At 40.8% G+C, this 20,998-nt stretch overlaps 1 protein-coding gene and 1 long non-coding RNA gene across 3 annotated transcripts in view; one reads left to right on the plus strand and one right to left on the minus strand.

The window, feature by feature from the left end:
* The window catches only part of creb5b (cAMP responsive element binding protein 5b), a 207,770-nt gene that overhangs the window by 92,959 nt on the left and 93,813 nt on the right, over window positions 1-20,998 (plus strand). For both annotated transcript variants that reach the window (XM_061915849.1, XM_061915850.1), the window contains one exon: window positions 12,704-12,830. In XM_061915849.1, coding sequence (XP_061771833.1) covers window positions 12,704-12,830 — 127 coding nt within the window. The remainder of the gene's footprint in view (window positions 1-12,703; window positions 12,831-20,998) is intronic.
* LOC133562046 (uncharacterized) lies at window positions 12,593-20,947 on the minus strand. The gene is made up of 3 exons (XR_009808827.1): window positions 20,538-20,947; window positions 17,666-17,773; window positions 12,593-12,828 (listed from the first exon to the last, which is right to left on the minus strand). It is a non-coding gene; the product is annotated as an uncharacterized LOC133562046 (long non-coding RNA).

A 20,998-nucleotide genomic window follows, 5' to 3' on the forward strand; every position in this document is an offset into this window, starting at 1 on the left:
ATGTTTAATTAATATCATATATATATATATATATATATATATATATATATATATATATATATATATATATATATATACAGTATACACATGATACAGGTAAGACAGATAGACAGACATATAGCAAAATGAGCAATATATACACATTTCAAGATACCGTGTGCGTGCAGATCGTGCCTTGGGGATGGAGCGCATATTTGCCCGAAGTGACAAATATTTATTTGAACGCTTTAGGCTACCTCAACAGTCCCCCCTTTCTCATACCTATGTTTTGACAATATGTATTTCCCCCGTCGGGATAATACGAATTTGTCTTCTGTAATCTGTTTGTGTTTTCTCCGTGTGTTTGATGTTCGGCTTTTCCGCCGGAATATGGGGAATTAAGGGTGTTTACCTATGCAAATTGTGGAATTAAGGGTGTTTACATGTGCATATTGGGGAAATAAGGGCATGTTTATATGCAAATTATGATAGACACGCTAACCATTTGGCATTCAGCAACTTAAGAAAAGCAGCAGGAACAATTTGGCCATTTAAGAACACGTCATGAAATTGAATGGACTCCTCTTAGGAAATCACTTAGGAAGACAGATAATAGGAAAAGTTAGGAACTTATTGTGGAATGGGGCCCAATGAGTCTACACTGAGCTGGCATACAAAGCATCCTGATTGGCAGCCAGGTACAGGTGTGTTCTGAATGCAAATTAGGGACTGTAAGGGAAGCAATGCTCAGGAAGTGGCATGAAATGAAAGTACAGGGGAAGTGGAAACAAGAGTGCTGCAACAGAAACAGTACCAAGTACAAGAAATTAAACACAAGTATAAAACTGTCATGAAGGGTCATCATAGATGTTGAACAATTTAGTGGTCATGGTTTTCTCCCATTTGCATATATCTTTATTCAAATCCTTCTGTGTTCATATGACCTTTTAAAATCTTATCTGACATTGCTGCGGTAATTTCACTAACAATAAAACAAAGTTTTATACTATTGTGGCTAACGGTCTAAAAAATAAATACATTGATGGGTGCTTTTTGTTAGCTGCTGTGGGATCCAGGTAAATACTGCTATTTTTTATTTTATCGAAACTTAGTTTGCAGTGTACAGGAAGGTTTAAGTTCTGTGTAAGTTACCAATGATTGTCACACACACACGAGGAGTGGCACAATTATTCTCTGTGTTTGACCCATTACCCTTGATCACCCCCTGGGAGGTGAGGGGAGCAGTGAGCAGCAGCGGTGGCCGCGCCTGGCAATCCTTATTGGTGATTTAACACCCAATTCTAACCCTAAATAGACAGTAGTTATTTTGCTGTACAATCAATCAAACTTTATTTATAAATTGCTTTTTGTACATGAAAGAAATGAAAAACAAGGTGCTTCACAGACTTCCGTAAAAATAATACCCCGATTACCCACCTACCAACATCATCAGTTACAGACATATTGCATGCACGCGCACGCACACACACACACGCACGCGCACACACACACGCACGCACGCACCACGCAAAAACACACACACACACATGCAGAGAAGCCAGGTGAAGAAACACTATCACGGGAGCTCATCACATTAAAAAAAAAAAAAAAAAAGATTTTTATGCATTCTAAGTATTTTGGGCCCAAATTAAGCATTTTCAAGAGTAAAAATAGTTCAATGAACTAACAATATCTATACTACAGTATTATTGGCTACTAGATGAGACCTAACCAATCACAGTGGGCTGTTCAATATCATGGCCACTGGTTGGCTGGGTGGCTCAGCTTCAGGTACAATCAGGTCCCACCTTTACGAGTGTGAAGGTAATTTAATTTCTAGAGGGCTCACACGAAAACCATATCAAGTTCAAGTTAATTGTTCTTTGGTCAACAAATGTATAAGTTTTTTTTATTCTCTAGCTGGAAAATATTCGATTTATAATCAGGGCTTCACGGTGGCAGAGGGGTTAGTGCGTCTGCCTCACAATACGAAGTTCCTGCAGTCCTGGGTTCAAATCCAGGCTCGGGATCTTTCTGTGTGGAGTTTGCATGTTCTCCCTGTGAATGCGTGGGTTCCCTCCGGGTACTCCGGCTTCCTCCCACTTCCAAAGACATGAACCTGGGGGTAGGTTGATTGGCAACACTAAATTGGCCCTGTGAATGTGAGTGTGAATGTTGTCTGTCTATCTGTGTTGGACCTGCGATGAGATGGCGACTTGTCCAGGGTGTACCCCTCCTTCCGCCCGATTGTAGCTGAGATAGGCGCCAGCGCCCCCCGCGACCCCAAAAGGGACTAAGCGGTAGAAAATGGATGGATGGATGGATATTCCTATTTCGCACCCTGAAATCAACTAACAGCGATAGAGGAGGGATGGCTGTATACATTATGTATTATAACCTTTTGCTGCTATTTCAATGCTTTTTGCATAAGTTTCCTACACGTTTCCTATAAAGCAATGCTAATGTTTACACTTTCCCTGCCTATTTTATTTACATGATGTGCCATTACGAACGTTTTAGGCTGTAGTGTAAATAAAGTCCATACTGTTTTTATATCCATCCATCCATTCATCCATTTTCTACTGCTTATCTCCTTCGGGGTCGTGGGGGGCGCTGGAGCCTCAATCAGCTACAATCGGGCGGAAGGCGGAGTACACCCTGGACATGTCTCCACCTTGTCGCAGGGCCTACACAGATAGACAGACAACATTCACACTCACATTCACACACAAGGGCCAATTTAGTGTTGCCTATCAATTAGGGGTGTAACGGTACACAAAAATTTTGGTTTGGTACGTACCTCGGTTTAGAGGTCACAGTTTGGTTAATTTTCGGTACAGTAAGAAAACAACAAATTATATATTTTTTGGTTATTTATTTACCAAATTTGTAAACAATGGGTCTATCCTTTTAACTTCGGGAACACTATAATCATTCTGCCCACGTTAATCCACATTAAACTGCCTCAAATTGTTGCTTGGATTAAATAAAATGACAAAACTTTTCTTCAAAATATAAAAAGTGCAACATTGAACAGTTTCAAGTCAACTCATCGTGCTTAATTTATTACTGCATTCGGGAAGCCTGTAGTTGACTTTTATTATGTAATGTTATATTTTTATCAACATGTGATAGCAAGACCCTGCCATTCAAAACTAGGCTGCTACATTACCAATGATTCATGTAATACATGAAAAAATAGCACAATAGCAATAGAAGAGACTATTCATCCCTGAACACCATGAAGTTCAATGAAATAACAGACAGACAGGGCTTTGCTGCTCCTAACACACACACACATACACGCACACACACACACACACACACACACACACACACACACACACACACACACACACACACACACACACACACACACACACACCACACACACACACACACACACACGCACAAACACACACGCACGCACGCACACGTGCGCACACACTCACACACAGCAAAATGAGCTAACGTTACGCTAATCAATCAATCAATCAATGTTTATTTATATAGCCCCAAATCACAAATGTCTCAAAGGACTGCACAAATCATTACGACTACAACATCCTCGGAAGAACCCACAAAAGGGCAAAGAAAACTCACACCCAGTGGGCAGGGAGAATTCACACCCAGTGGGACGCCAGTGACAAAGCTGACTATGAGAAACCTTGGAGAGGACCTCAGATGTGGGCAACCCCCCCCTCTAGGGGGGGTTTGCCCACAGTTTCAGGTTAGCCTTCACCTCAAGCCAGAACTGCGAGCGAGCTAAGCTGCAGTTTAAGTTTCTAGAAGGTCAACGGGCTCCTAGTGGTGGTAGTAGTAGTTGTGACTGGGAAGTGTTTTTTATCATTTGGGGAGAGTACGCTGTCCGCTGCTCCCCTGCGAAACACCTATCTGCTCGACGCTGAAGCATTGACTCCATGCGCTCTGAATACGCAGTGTTGATTAGCTGTTACATCGCTCTGAATACGCAGTGTTGATTAGCTGTTACATCGCTCTGAATACGCACTGCTGATTGGCTTTGTATCTAATCAATCAGATAGTTGTGTGGGTGGGTCAATGCTGGGTGCTGTGTAAGAGACAGAGGCAGAAAGCAGAGCAGCTTGTGAAGACTTTTGCTTCCAAACTCGTTCGGAACACCCGCGTGCTGAACCGAAACCCCCGTACCGAAACAGTTCAATACAAATACACGTACCGTTACACCCCTATAATCAACCTATCCTCAGGTGCATGTCTTTGGATAATATTAAGAATTACAATACAGAACCAAAATCCATCCATCCTCTTCCACTTTATCGGAGGTTGGGTTTCGGGGGAAGCAGCCTAAGCAGAGAAGCCCAGACTTCCCTCTCCCCAGCTACTCCATCTAGCTCCTCCCGGGGGATCCTGAGGCGTTCCCAGGACAGCTGGGAGACATAGAATCCCCAACGTGTCCTTGGTCTTCCCCATGGCCTCCTACCGGTCGGACGTGCCCGAAACACCTCCCCAGGGAGGCCTTCGGGGTGCATTCTGACCAGAAGCCCCACCTCTTCTGGATCCCCTCGATGTGGAGAATCAACGGCTGTACTCTGAGCTCCTCCCGGATGACAGAGCTCCTCACCCTATCTCTAAGGGAGAGACCTGCTACCCGACAGAGGAAACTCATTTCGGCCGCTTGTACCCGTGATCTTGTCATTTCGGTCATAACCCAAAGGTCAGGATGGGGACTTAGATCGACCGGTAAATTGAGAGCTTTGCCTTCCGGCTCAGCTCCTTCTTCACCACGATGGATTGATCTGGTCTGCATCACTGCAGATTTTGCACTGATCCGCCTGTCGATCTCACGATCCACTCCTCTCTCACTCATGAACAAGACTCCATGGTACTTGAACTTATCCACTTGGGGCAAGGTCTCCTCCCCAACTCAGAGATGACACTCCATCTTTTTCCGGGCGAGAACCATGGACTCAGTTTTGGAAGTGCTGATTCTCGTCCCAGTCGCTTCACACTCGACTGCGAACTGAGCCACCTAACTGGATCCCCTCAACGCCCTGACTGCGCCTAGAATTCTGTCCTCAAAAGTTACTAACAGAAACGGTGACAACCCTCACTGGAAACGAGTTTAACTTACAATGTGGACCACGCTCTGGCACCAATGATACAGGGAACTTCCGACTCAGGAGGAACAGTATGGTTTTCGTCCTGGTTGTGTGTGGAACTGTGGACCAACTCGAACCAAAATCATAGAATCAAGTAATCAATAAAAATAACACATTTATGCACATCAACAAACACACATTAGACATTGCACTTCAGCATTTTCTGTATTGATTTAAGGTGTTTTTGTTGGTTGTAAATGTGCACATTACAAACAAATGTTTAGATGGCTAAAAAAATCCATCAAATCGACCACAAAGTTTGTTCCTGCCATTGCCTTGTTATTTTAAGTTCAGGGTGGCTGGCAAAAGGGGAAACTTGTATTCTACAACCACACTGCGTACCTCATTGTATTTTCATGACTTTCCCCATGTGGAAATGTTTGGATACACGCAGCGCTGCTCAGGTGTCATATGCAGCGTTAAATGAGTGTGATTGTGATAAATTGTTATGTTAGACTGAAATGACACACAGTCACGGATGGTAATGGTTCTGTGTGTATGGAGCAATCCAAATGTCTGGAAGGTAAATGCACATATTTAGGTTTGGAAAAATACAGGTATTTATTCAGGTGTGGGGCCATTTTCCCTGCTGCCACCCCTCCCCCAATACAGCCATCACTCTCACAGACGACTCACCAATACCGTAATCCAGGCTATGATGTGGTCAATTGATGATGTTAACCTGCTGAACACAGCTAACCTAAATACTTGGCCTATTTCCTAAATGGTTGAGGATATTGACGCCTGGCAGCCATCATTCATCCTGACAGCACCGATGATTGGAGAATTATTGATTACCCAAATGTGGGTCATTAAAGAATCATGCGTGGAGAGCTGGTGCTTTTTAGCCTGGAGCACTGGATGGAGTTAATTTGGTGCGTAACGGCACTCCTGCAGCTGGGAATCTTTACTCTCACAAGCAGGTGATTTGATGGCTGTATAAATGACGTCAACGTGCATAGATTGAGTAGTCAGGATTTTGTACGGCTGCAAACCTGAGCCAGCGACTGTGAGTGGAACACATTGCATTGCTGGGGAACTCGCTTAAAAACTCCTCTGTTGCGGTGTGTTGTCGGAGAGGGACCTCCCTGTTTGTGAATGGGAGTCCCACACGTTTACTATGAGAAATGCTATCTCTCCATTATCATCATTATATCTGTCATTCTGCATCGTGTGTGGGTGTTAAATCACATCTATATCCATTCTGACGTCCCAAACAGAAAGTCACTAGAGAAAAGTTTGTTTTGGAAAGATAAAATAGAGCACTTACTCCTGGATAGACTTATACTACCGTGTGGTAGTGTATATAACCACATGTATAACCACACTTTTTAACAACTTTATTCATCGGCTTGTAACACATTCCACACTCTTTTAAAACTTTGTGGGGGATTTTTCCTCTGCTCTTAGTAATAAATAACTCCTTACTGGGTTATAGATTGTGTGCTGTAACGTGGCGTGGCGTGGTCTTTAGTCCTGAGGAATGTCACAATCAATACCTCTTTGGCAGCTTCACTTTTCGACATGCAGTCTGTTAAAAATGTCACTAAAGCCATCAAGCACCACATCCCACTCATTTCACATGCAGCTGTCTTTGTAGAGTTTCCACTTTTAGAACTCCTGATTAGATATGGGTATCGTTTACATTTTAACCGAAGCTAGTACCAAATCAGTACTTTAAAAACAGTGCTCAAAAAATAATCGAAAACATTCAAATTTGTGTAAAAAATAAAAACATTTAGATTTTTATGGAATTTTATGACATTCAAGTTGAACAGACTATTAATTTAAATACTTCAGTGGTATAGATTTGAATAATAACTATTGAAAAATTATTGCTGCAATACAGATCATAGAGAATGTGCAAACAACTTGAGTTGTAATGTTTGATGCTCAAAATTCTGAGTGTACTTGAATGTAGCCTCACTTGTCGTGACTGTCATTGATGCTTGATGAGTAGAGTGCTGTGTTAGCACTGCAGCGCTAACGGTGATATGAGGGCGGCTGTTGCCCTGTTAAGGTCGTTGTTGGTGTTGTTTATTTCGAAAAAGTAGTTACTTAAAGGCCTACTGAAACCCACTACTACCGACCACGCAGTCTGATAGTTTATATATCAATGATGAAATATTAACATTGCAACACATGCCAATACGGTCTTTTTAGTTTACTAAATTGCAATTTGAAATTTCCCGTGAAGTGTCCTGTTGAAAACGTCGCGGTATGATGACTCGTATGATGACGCGTGCGTTTGACGTCTCGGGTTGTAGCGGACCTTATTTTCCAGCTCGATTCAAGCTATAAGTAGTCTGCTTTAATCGCATAATTAAACAGTATTCTGGACATCTGTGTTGCTGAATCTTTTGCAAAGTCTAAGTAGAAAGATGGAGGTGGGAGCTTTTAGCCTTTAGCCACACAAACACAGTCGGTGTTTCCTTGTTAAAAATTCCCAAAGGCGAAGCTTTACTATGGATCAGAGTGGTCAAGCGAACATGGATCCCGACCAAATGTCAACCAGCAGTTTTCGGTGGGAAAATTGTGGTAATAAGTTTGCTCTTACCGGCGATCACGGCGACATCAGCGGAGCTTCCAGCAGCGTGACTTGCCTCAGACACTGGGTCAACACACATACCTGTGGCCACACACCTCCGACTTTAGGTACTATTTAATCTTACTAAAACATTAACACAATGGGCAGATATGGGATTTTCCAGAATTATCATAGTAAATGTGTGTAATAACATATGCAATCTCCTTTCTTTTTTAAAAACGTTTTTTTTTTACTTTTTTTTTTTTTTTTTCTATTCCTTTACTCTCAATATCCTCATCCAAAAATCTTTCATCCTCGCTCAAATCAATGGGGAAATTGTTGCTTTCTCGGTCGGAATAGCTCTTGCTGCTGGAGGCTCACATTATAAACAATGTGAGGATGTGAGGAGCCCTACAACCAGTGACGTCACGCGCACATCGTCTGCTACTTTCAGGTACAGGCAAAGCTTTTTTATTAGCGACCTAAAGTTGCGAACTTTATAGTCGATGTTCTCTACGAAATCCTTTCAGAAAAAATATGGCAATATCGCAAAATGATCCAGTATGACACATAGAATGGACCTGCTATCCCCGTTTGAATAAGAAAATCTCATTTCAGTAGGCCTTTAAATGTCCATCCATCCATTTTCTACCGCTTGTCCCTTTTTGGGATCGCGGGGGGTGCTGGAGCCTATCTCAGCTGCATTTGGGCGGAAGGCGGAGTACACCCTGGACAAGTCGCCACCTCATTGCAGGGCCAACACAAATAGACAGGCAACATTTACACTCAAATATGATACATAAAATATGATACTTCACATATTTCACATATTCTAATTTTTTCATTATAACATGTCCAAAAAAAGAGTGGGACGAAAGCAATTAATTACAATTACTGACATGTTTGTTCACTTCCTGTTTTCAATTTGTAACACAATTTAAATTAATAAATAAATAATTTTAATGTAACATTATCTCATTATCTCAAGGTTCAAAATGTTTATCAGGATTCTTCTTCTTTATACTTTGTAAACACGTAAGTTTAGACAGTTTTTTTAAACTGCAAAATTATTAGTACTTTTTTTGACTTATTTGCTTAATCCATTCCATAATTTATTTCCACATTCTGATATACTAAGGCAGGGGTGTCCAGACTTTTTCCTACGAGGGTCGCACACTGAAAAAATAATTGATATATTTGATTTTAAAAGCCAATACAATATATAGATTATTTGAAAGAAAAAATAGCCTTCAGGTCAACTTTGTGTCATTAGTTGGGGTGCATGATAAATATTTGACATACAATATAATTATCATGCCGATTTGAGGAATTATGACTTCACACCAATATCAATAAATCAATCAATCAATCAATCAATCAATCAATCAATCAATCAATCAATCAAAGTTTACTTATGTAGCCCTCAATCACAAATGCAGCGCAGAGACGTCACCAACTGATGCAAAGAGGAGTGGTCAATTCTGGGTTCCGACTTTGAACAGCTAGCGTGTCATTCGTGGAAGCTGATCGGTGGTCACCTGATAAATTCTCCATGCAGGAGAGGGGGTCAGAGCAGAAACAAAAAGAGAGACAGCAGATCAATTAGTCTAAAAAGGGCGTCTATTTGAAGGCAAGAGCAAACAAATGATTTTTAAGATGGGACTTAAATGCTTCTACTAAGGTAGCATCTTTAACTGTAACTGAGCGGGAGGGCATTCCAGAGTACTGGAGCCCGAATAGAAAACGCTCTAAAGCCCGCAGACTTTTTTGGGGGGCTCGGGAGTCACTAATAAACCGGAGTTCTTTGAACGCAGATTTCTGGCCGAGACATATGGTACAATACAGTCAGTAAGATAAGATGGAGCTAGACTGTTTAGTATTTTATACTTAACTAGTAAAACCTTAAAGTCACATCGTAAGTGAACAGGAAGCCAGTGCAGGTGAGCCAGTATAGGCGTAATATGATCAATCTTTCTTGTTCTTGTTAAAAGTCTTGCAGCCGCATTTTGTACCAGGTGTACGGGTCTTTTAATGCTAGGCCCGAAAATAACACGTTTCAGTAATCAAGACAATTCAATAAATCTCTTGTAATAAATAAATCTGATTACATTTAAAAACAGCTTTGATGACTGGTAAAAAAAAATTAATAAATAATTAGGTGAGATAACCCATACTGTGCTATAGGTGAGCAAATTACGTCTTCTTTTTCTCTTACTCGTGTTTTTAAACTTCCCCTGAGCTCGTTGTAAACAAATATAGCGTTGACCGTTTATGATTTTTTTACCGTTTCAAAGAAATACATGTTGTGTGCTTTTTGTAAACATTCTACGAAGGGGGGAGGAGGAGGGGTGGGGGGGGGGGGGGTAGGACATCGCACATCAACACATCAGCCACCTAAAATGCCAGCATCCCTACGACGGTGCTTTAAAGGGCCTACGCTTGCTGTTTAAGAAGCTGCCATCAAGACAGCGGCAAAGAAAGTTGTGTCTAAACTACAGTTAAAGGGGAACATTATCACAATTTCAAAAGGGTTAAAAACAATAAAAATCAGTTCCCAGTGGCTTGTTTTATTTTTCCAAGTTTTTTTCAAAATTTTACACCTCCCGGAATATCCCTAAAAAAAGCTTTAAAGTTCTTGATTTTCGCTATCTGTCCATTTCCCTGTGACGACATACAGGGCTGCCAATACAAACAACATGGCGCTTACCACAGCAAGATATAGCGACATTAGCTCGGATTCAGACTCGGATTTCAGCGGTTTAAGCGATTCAACAGATTACGCATGTATTGAAACAGATGGTCGGAGTATGGAGGCATATAGCGAAAACGAAATTGAAGAAGAAATTGAAGCTATTGAGCGAATAGCTATTGACGCTATTCGGCCATAGCGTGGGTGTACCTAATGAAGTGGCCCATAGCATGGCTGCCTTATTAGCATCGCCGGTAAAATGTGCAGACCAAACGATCAGGACTTTCGCAACTTGTGACACTGGAGCAACTTAAATCCGTCGATTGGTAAGTGTTTGTTTCGCATTAAATGTGGGTATCTAGTTTCAAATGTACGTACAGCTAGCGTAAATAACATGTTAGCATCGATTAGCGTAGCATGTTAGCATCGATTAGCTGGCAGTCATGCCGTGACCAAATATGTCTGATTAGCACATAAGTCAACAACATCAACAAAACTCACCTTTGTGATTTCGTTGACTTAATCGTTGAAAATGCATCTGCAGGTTATCCATACATCTCTGTGCCATGTCTGTCTTAGCATCGCCGGTAGAATGTGCAGACACTCTGGCAAATTCAATGGGGGGCAGATTTCTTGCCAGTGGTATAACTTGAATCCCTCCCTGTTAGTGTTGTTACACCCTCCGACAACACACCGACGAGGCATGATGTCTCCAAGGTTACAAAAAATAGTCGAAAAAACGGAAAATAACAGAGCTGGGACCCGGTGTTTGTAATGTGAAAATGAAAATGGCGGGTGTGTTACTTCGGTGACGTCACGTTCTGACGTCATCGCTAAAAGACCGATAAACAGAAAGGCGTTTAATTTGCCAAAACTCACCCATTTAGAGTTCGGAAATCGGTTAAAAAATACATGGTCTTTTTTCTGCAACATCAAGGTATATATTGACGCTTGCATAGGTTTGGTGATAATGTTCCCCTTTAAATATGCTTTTTAAAAAAACACCTTGTGCATTCCAAGTTTTTAGCGTCAACTTTTACGTGTTTTTCTCGTTAATTTACACATACTTGCCATTTTATTCCACTTTTTAAGGGTTTTTTTGTCGTAGTATTTTCAAATGTGTGGTGGGCCGTTAAAACATTTGCTGTGGGTCGCAATGGGCCCCTAGGCCATACTTTGGAAACCCCTGTACTAAAGGTTTTAAGTACCGTACGTGTATACAAATGTTTTAAGATACATTTTCCCTGAGGTTATATTTTTCTTCTTTTGTTGAGAAAAATTGTTGGGTAGCAAATTCTATTGTTTGTTTTGTACATCATTTCAGATGTTTGCAAATGCACCAAATCCATCTATCCATCCATTTCCTACCGCTTATTCCCTTTGGGGTGGCCGGGGGCGCTGCTGCCTATCTCAGCTACAATCGAGCGGAAAGGCATCGTACACCCTGGACAAGTCGCCACCTCATCGCAGGGCCAACACAGAAAGACAGACAACACACACACTAACATCAAACACTAGGGCCAATTTAGTGTTGCCAATCAACTTATCCCCAGGTGCATGTCTTTGGAAGTGGGAGGAAGTCGGAGTACCCGGAGGTAACCCACGCATTCACGGGGAGGACATGCAAACTCCACAACGAAAAATATCACTAGGCTGGGACTGAACCCAGAACTACTCAGGACCTTCGTATTGTGAGGCAGACACACTAACCCCTCTGCCACGGGGAAGCCCATGCACCAAATCATTGCACTTTATCGCACAATAAAGTTTAAAACGAGTATCAGACTACTTGCAAGAATGTTACTTGCACAGTATAATCACCGAGTACTTGTTGCAAGTGGCTGAGTCAGCATTCATTTAACTCCGAACTAAGACACCGATGCCTCGTTCTTTTTTCGCTCCAGTTGCTACCGTGTAAATCAGCTATGGAACCGGGTTTCGGCGCCCACATCTACTCATGGAGTCAATATACTGTATTTAAGAATTGACATCATTTATTATGATATAAATATAAGGTTTTACCCTTCTCATGGGAATTGAGTAGAAAATAACATGTTTTCTTTTAGAATAGCCTCTCGGTAACAGATTCCACACAAAAAACCCAGCAAGTTCTGCTGCATCTCACTCCACAAACATCTGGAAAACGCAACGTATTGCCATAAAGTCATAAAAGAGTGGTTCTCAAGTTGGGGCATTTTATTTTCATAACATTTATTAACAAAAAAGTATATTCATTTATATAGTATATGTTCCAATAATAATCACTGTGGATTTCTTTTGCTGCAGACATCTACTAAATCTCAGTCTTCATGATGTTACAATGTATTTATTCATTGAATTCCTTGACAATTACTTTGTGTGTCCTCATAGGCCTGTCCCTGGCTCTCTGTCCTCACTGTTGCACCTACGAAACAGACAGAGACAGCCTCTGCCAGCCTCCATGCCTGGAACGCTGCCAGACCCCACCATGCCTGGCTCCTCTGCTGTATTGATGCCTGTGAGTACACAATGGAGCACAAAGCAAACACTCACGGACACATATACGCAGTATTTATTTATTTTTTAATTTCGCATTCACACAAACACATGCTGCGTTTTTGCCTCCTACACTGCCTGTTAACTGCACAGAGTTGTGCCAAGGCGTTCTCTTTGTCGCCGTTAAAATGACTTAGCGCAGCCTATCGAGGAAGTCGGTTCCTGTAGAAAAGAGGTGATCTATATCTGGGTGAGGGATATAGATTGTACTGAAATCGAGCCAAAAAGATAATACATTAAGAAGGAGGAAATTATAACAAACCCTAATAAGACTCCTCCGGAGATGTCTAATAATTCATTACTGTACATGGACAGAAGTCTTGGGTCATAATCATCATTATTAAGTGAGTTAGTGTTCTTGGATCTGCCTTGTTTTGTGGTGGAAAGCTATGTTCTGTTCCAAAAGTGAACAAAAGAAGGTTCTAATATACATGTTTGAATGGGTTTGGTGTGGAAAAACCTCAGGAATTTTACCTAAACCAGACTTGGGCAATTATTTTGACTCGGGGGCCAAATTTAGAGAAAAAAATGTGTCTGTGGGCCGGTTTATCTGATTTTTAGAAACACTAATACAAAACCTCACAATAATGACTGATTGAATGCTAAAAACGTTATGACAGACCGCCTTAAAAAATTGCGGTTGTTTTGGATTCACTATGGATTGAACTTTCACAGTATCATGTTAGACCCGCTCGACATCCATTGCTTTCGGTCCCCTAGAGGGGAGGGGGGTTGCCTACATATGCAGTCCTCTCCAAGGTTTCTCATAGTCATCATTGTCACCGACGTCCCACTGGGTGTGAGTTTTCCTTGCCCTTATGTGGGCCCTACCGAGGATGTCGTAGTGGTTTGTGTTGTGGTTTGTGCAGCCCTTTGAGACATTAGTGATTTAGGGCTATATAAATAATCATGGATTGATTGATTGATTGATTGATTGATAATGGAATCTTTAATTTTTCTAAGAAGGATAAAACGCTGAATATTGACAACACATGAACGTCACACCCCCTTTCGATCGACATATTTTACAATGAAGTGAAACGCAACAAAAATGCAACAAATAGTGAAACATGAACGCAAAGGGTACAAAATAAACCCACCTAAAATCTGATACATCTGAATTTCCCCCAGGGATCAATAAAGTACTTTCTATTGTAGTCTATTTTATTCTATATAACACTAAGCTTTAGAACTTTGTTGTGAAAATCTCCTTCCGCTTCTGTGGAAACGCTTCTCGCTCACAGTGCTTGGTACCTCGTCTGAGCTGCTGTGACGTAGATGACCATAGTAACTAATTAGATGACCGTAGCAACTAATTACATTACCATAGTAACTAGTATATCCTCCATAAGTGCAAATTCCAACCATTGAAATACTATGTAGAGTTGAAGACTTATGGTCATTAGAAAACATCACTGCACATCATAGTGGCAGCTACACTTTCCATCTTAAAGATCTAAAAAATCATTTGGGAAAGTCCGGCGGGCTGGTTTGAAAAATTCAACAGGCTGCAAGTGGCCCCCGGGCCTTACTTTGCCCAGGTCTGACCTAAACCCACTAGCATTGATTGATTGGTTGAAACTTTTATTAGTAGATTGCACAGTACAGTACATATTCCGTACAATTGACCACTAAATAGTAACACCCGAATAAGTTTTCAAACTTGTTTAAGTGGGGGTCCACGTCAATCAATTCAAGGTTAAGTGTTCGGGGATAACGGCGTTATATAGTAGCAGCATTACTAACTTTTTTTTGTGATCTGCAGACCTGGTAAAGACATTAGTTTTGCTTTTGTAGGCTTTTTGAACCTGTAAGCTACTTGTGGGGGAGGCCACGTAGAGGCTGTCTTTGTCTCCCTCCTCAAGGACTAGCTACAAAGCAGCAATAAAGAAGTGGGGACTTGGGGACAGTGCCTTCTGCGAGTGTGGGGACCCAATAGAGTACATAGTCACCAGTTGCCCCAAACACCGACCACCGAATGGCGAACAAGGTCTGATTGACTTGGACGATGTCACATTGACCTGGCTTGCCTCAACGGAGCTGCAAGTCTAAAGACACACGACAGAAGAAGCATTACTAAAGCCTAGCAACTACTAGAAATGCGTGATCTAAGTATTTACTTTATGTATGTTATAAAGCCATTACTGATATGTTTGATGTAACGTGGCGCGCTATTTTTGGCGTGGTTTTATGTCAACATGACAGCGTCAAAAGCATGGCAAGTTCAATGCAGGAAATATCTTTTTACTGGTGAAAGCAACAACCAGTACCACACTAAAATAAACTTGATATCAAATAGGAGGCAACGTCCCGCAGCAAACAACACACAGCATGTAAGTACACAGACTCATACACACACTACTACTACTATGTGTAAATAATAAAACAATGTTTGAAGTGACGAGCTTGCATTCCTACAATGCCCAGTTTGTTGAGAAGAAGATAAGACATTCATGAAAGAACATTCAATGTATTTATTAACCAAAGGTAACAAAATCCCGTCGAGGTAAGGGTACGGATTCCGGTGCTTTTTTAACACCGACCGAATTCCGCCGGTCTCTCGACCACCATATCACGTAAAATCCAACGTGACCATGTTACAGTGCCTGCATTGCGCATTACTTTGTACTTGAGCATTTGGCAATCACTCCAGCATCACTGACAGTGGACTCAGCCAAATTACCTCTATGTAACATTGCAATTTTTAATGGCAACAAAGAGATTGACTCCAAAAACGCTCTCTGGTATGGACTCTTTAGCGGTGGTGTCAGAGAGGAGAAGTCTCGCAAAACTCCTAGCCATTATGGACAACACCTCCCACCCACTACACTCGGACCTTGTGGAGAGAATGAGCACGTTCAGAGGAAGGCTCAGACTCCCAAAATGCAACACAGAACGACACAGGAGGTCCTTCATACCGACAACCATAAGACTGTATAATGCATATGTTCCTTCTTGACTGCATTTAAATGTAGAATATATTTATATTATTCATATATTATAAGTACAACCCATTTATTTATTTATTTATATAATATATGTCTTAAATTATTTATTATTATTATTATTTATTGTGAGTGAACTGTGGTGCTGAATTTCCCCCAGGGATCAATAAAGTACTTTCTATTCTATTCTATTCCATTCCACTTTTCCAAAAATGCACTAGCATGGTGCTAATATACTGTACATTGGCTTTAATGTACATGCTACTGATTGGCATTAGCGATTTTAAATGGCGATATCATCACCTCCAAATCTGCTAATGAAAACTAGAATCAAATACCTGGTGCATAAGTACAATACTTATTAGTATTAACATTTTTTAAGGGAAAAAAAAAAAACTACACTACTTCCATCTACCCGCTTGGACTTGCAGCTGTAATTACAACTTAATGTCATGATTGCAAATAATAATCTGATGATAATAAAACAAAATTTAACAAGTGGACAGTAGTTACTATATTCAGATAATTGTTAAATGTTGCAATTAAAATGTGATTTTTCTGAATCAAAAACAATTACTATTCATTAACACAGTAGTTCTCAAACGGGGGTACGCGTAACCCTGGGGGTACTTGAAGGTATGTCAAGGGGTACGTGAGATTTTTTCTTAAAAGTATTATAAAAATAGCAACAATTCAAAAATCCTTTATAAATATATTTATTGAATACTACTTCAACAAAATATGAATGTAAGTTCATAAACTTTGAACAAAAAATACAACAATGCAATATTCAGTGTTGACAGCTAGATTTTTTGTGGACATGTTCCATAAATATTGATGTTAAAGGTTTCTTTTTTTGCGAAGAAAAGTTAAGAATTAAGTTCATGAATCCAGATGGATCTCTGTTACAATCCCCAAAGAGGGCACTTTAAGTTGATGATTACTTCTATTTGTAGAAATCTTTATTTATATTTGAATCACTTACTTAATTTTCAACCGGTTTTTAGTTATTTTTATATATTTTTTTCCAAATAGTTCAAGAAAGACCACTACAAATGAGCAATATTTTGCACTGTTATACAATTTAATAAATCAGAAACTGATGACATAGTGCTGTATTTTAATTCTTTATCTCTTTTTTTCAACCAAAAATGCTTTGCTCTGATTAGGGGGTACTTGAATTAAAAAAAAATTTCACAGGGGGTACATCACTGAAAAAAAGTTGAGAACCACTGCATTAACCCACAAAAATACAGAAAATGGATAGTATTCAGTACCGGTATTGATACCCAGGTACAGGAAATTGGTACCATATCAGCTCGAATGTGAACAGCACCCATCCCTGATCAAGTGAAAATATTCAACAGAGATGCCGTTCTGCAAGAGCGAACAAACACAGCTGAGTTAATGCTACTATGTCTGGCTCTCTTGCTGACGTCATACACCACTTGGCAACAGACAGTATTTTAAAAGGTACACATTCTGCTTTCATGAAACGTCTTTCAATCGCATATTCCAGATATTTTAAGTTTTTTTTTTATTAGAAGTAACACAATAATTACTCTCGGTAGTCATTTATTGAAGAGTAATTCTGTTACTAATTCAATTACATGTTTGGCAATGTAACAAATAACTATAAATGACTTTTTAAAAGTATTTTTCCCAAAACTGCCCACTAGAATGGTAAATGGTAAATAGGTTGTACTTGTATAGCGCTTTTTTACCCCTTTTTAAGGAGCCCAAAGCGCTTTGACAGTATTTCCACATTCGCCCATTCACACACACATTCACACACTGATGGCGGGAGCTGCCATGCAAGGCGCTCACCAGGAGCAAGGGTGAAGTTTCTTACCCAAGGACACAACGGACGTGACTAGGATGGTAGAAGGTGGGGATTGAACCAGTACCCCTCAGATTGCTGGCACAGCCACTCTACCAACTTCGCCACGCCATACAAATCCTGCAGAAAGAGTGGAAGTTATTATAGCTGCAGAAGGGGAGACTGGCCCTATATTTTCTTTCATTCTCACTTCCTGTAGATTAAATATCCAGGTGTCCCAATACTTCAGTTCATTTATTTCACGTCCTCATTGTAACACAAGACGGCCCGTGTTTATGGTACGAGGAAAAAAGAGAAACTTTCCCATGTTTATTAAATTAAGAGCTAAGCCATTTTGGGGGGAAGATTGACGGTTCAGGAAAGGGCTGCAGGTTAGGGTGATATTTTTACACAAAACACACTTAGTGCAATTAAGGCTGTGTGTCAGGTTCAAGTCCACAATTCTCTGTGGGTAAAGGGGGATGGGGATCATGAATTTTGGGGGCTGGAGACAGGGGATGGGGGGGTCGTCCGCCACACCGCCAAGCAGAGTGTAGCAGCTGGGAAGTTGCAGCAGCAGCTTGCATGGGCACATGTATGCATGCATGCTCCTACACAAAGCTCCCTTCATCCTGTACAACAGGGGTGTCAAATGTACGGATCATGTTTGGTACGGCCGGCGGGATGAGTTTGGGAAGTATAAAAATGAGCCCAATTTTTGAATGAAATAAACTGCTGTTTTAAATGTGTCCACTAGATGTCACAATAGCAATTCTTTGTATCTTTGTAGATGATGCTACATATGTAAAAAAAAACTACATGATGTTAGTGCACCAGTCGAGGAAAATGAGCAAACTACAAACCCCCTTTCGATATGAGTTGGGAAATTGTGTTAGATGTAAATATGAACGTAATACAATGATTTGCAAATCCTTTTCAACCCATATTCAGTTGAATATGCTACAAAGACAACATATGTGATGTTCAAACTGATAAACATTTTTTTTGCAAATAATCATTAACTTTAGAATTTGATGCCAGCAACACGTGACAAAGAAGTTGGGAAAGGTGGCAATAAATACTGATAAAGTTGAGGAATGCTCATCAAACACTTATATGGAACATCCCACAGGTGTGCAGGCTAATTGCGAACAGGTGGGTGCCATGATTGGGTATAAAAGCAACTTACATGAAATGCTCAGTAATTCACAAATAAGGATAGGGTGAGGGTCACCACTTTGTAAGCAAATTGTCGAATAGTTTTAGAACAACATTTCTCAACGAGCTATTGCAAGGAATTTAGGGATTTTACCATCTACGGTCCGTAAAATCATCAAAAAGTTCAGAGAATCTGGAGAAATCACTACACGTAAGCGATGATATTACCGATTTTTGATCCCTCAGGCGGTACTGCATCAAAAACCGGCATCAGTGTGTAAAGTATATCACCAAATGGGCTCAGGAACACTTTATAAAACCACTGTCAGTAATTACAGTTGGTCGCTTCATCTGTAAGTGCAAGTTAAAACTCTACTATACAAAGCCAAACGCGTTTATCAACAATATCCTGAAACGCCGCCGGCTTGGCTGGGCCCGAGCTCACCTAAAATGGACTGATGCAAAGTGGAAAGGTGTTATGTGGTCTGACAAGTCCACATTTCAAATTATATTTGGAAACAGAGGACGTGGTGTCCTCTAGAACAAAGAGGAAAATATCCATTCGGATTGTTATAGGCGCAAAGTTCAAAAGCCAGCATCTGTGATGGTATGGGGGTGTATTAGTGCCCAAAGCATGGGTAACTTACACATCTGTGAAGGCACCATTAATGCTGAAAGGTCCTTACAGGTTTTGGAACAACATATGTTGTCATCCACGCAACGTTATCATGGACGCCCCTGCTTATTTTAGCCGGAAAAGTGTTACAACAGCGTGGCTTCGTAAAAAAAGAGCGCGGGTACTTTCCTGGCCCGCCTGCAGTCCAGACCTGTCTCCCATCGAAAATGTGTGGCACAGTATGAAGTGTAAAATACCACAGCGGAGACCCCGGACTGTTGAACGACTGAAGCTCGACAAAAAACTAGAATGGGAAAGAATTCCACTTTCAAGGCTTCAACAATTAGTTTCCTCAGTTCCCAAGCGTTTATTGAGTGCTGTTAAAAGAAAAGGTGATGTAACACAGTGGTGAACATGCCCTTTCCCAACTACTTTGGCATGTATTGCAGCCATGAAATCTAAGTTAATTATTATTTGCAAATAAAAAAAGTTTTTGAGTTTGAACATCAAATATCTTGTCTTTGTAGTGCATTCAACTGAATATGGGTTGAAAAGGATTTTCAAATCATTCTATTCCGTTTATATTTACATCTAACACAATTTCCTAACTCATATGGAAATGGGGTTTGTACATATATAACATCCTGTAATTTGATTTTGATATTATTTTTTTATCTTTATGGATTGAAAATGAACAACAATGATTTGGCTGATGATCATTATCCATCCATCCATTTTCTACCGCTTATTCCCTTTGTTGTGGCGGAGGGCACTGGTGCCTATTTCAGCTAAAATCGGGCAGAAGGCGGGGTACACCCTGGACAAGTCGCCACCTCATCACAGGGCCAACACAGATATAATCACATTATTAACTCAGAAAGTATACAGTAAAAAACACCAAATAAAGATAGAATGTCAGTGTAAAAAACAACAACATTATGATTTTTACATTTTCAGAATGTGCTTGTTCTATTTTTAAACAAAGAAAACAATGTGAAAAAATCTTTTTTTTAAGTTATCGTGCCATGATTTTACCAGTCTGGCCCAATTGGGCGTAGATTTTCCTCCATGTGGACCCCCATGTAAACTGAGTTTGACACCGCTGCTGAACACTCACATCATGCCACTGACCTCTCACCCCTGTCAGCTGAACAGCTGGTTTCAACACGTACGACCACGCTGACCAGTGTCACTCGTTGGCAGGTGGTTCCCACAAGTGCACGAATCCGACGGATTCTTCATGTTTGCATATGTCCGTGCAATTTCCGAGCACATTCTGCAACCAGAGGGGCCCGCGGTTTGATGCGTGAGTGCGACTGACACTCGCCACGCAACTATCAGAAACACACGCACGCACACACACACACACCTCTGTTTCACCAGTTTCCTGTGTTAAGACTCTCCATACCGGCTTCCTGTTTGGGGTCAGCTCCTGTTATCATCACACAAAGTCGTGCGCAGGGCGGCCTGTCGTGTGAAATTACACTCAAATGCGCTCTCGTCTCACCCGTCCTGCCTCTGGATTTATTTATTTATTTTTTTTTGTCTTAGTTCTGGCTCAATGTCCTGGATTCATTGAGTCACTTGGCCTT

This window comes from Nerophis ophidion, linkage group LG11, assembly GCF_033978795.1.
Source record: "Nerophis ophidion isolate RoL-2023_Sa linkage group LG11, RoL_Noph_v1.0, whole genome shotgun sequence".
Taxonomy (NCBI): domain Eukaryota; kingdom Metazoa; phylum Chordata; class Actinopteri; order Syngnathiformes; family Syngnathidae; genus Nerophis; species Nerophis ophidion.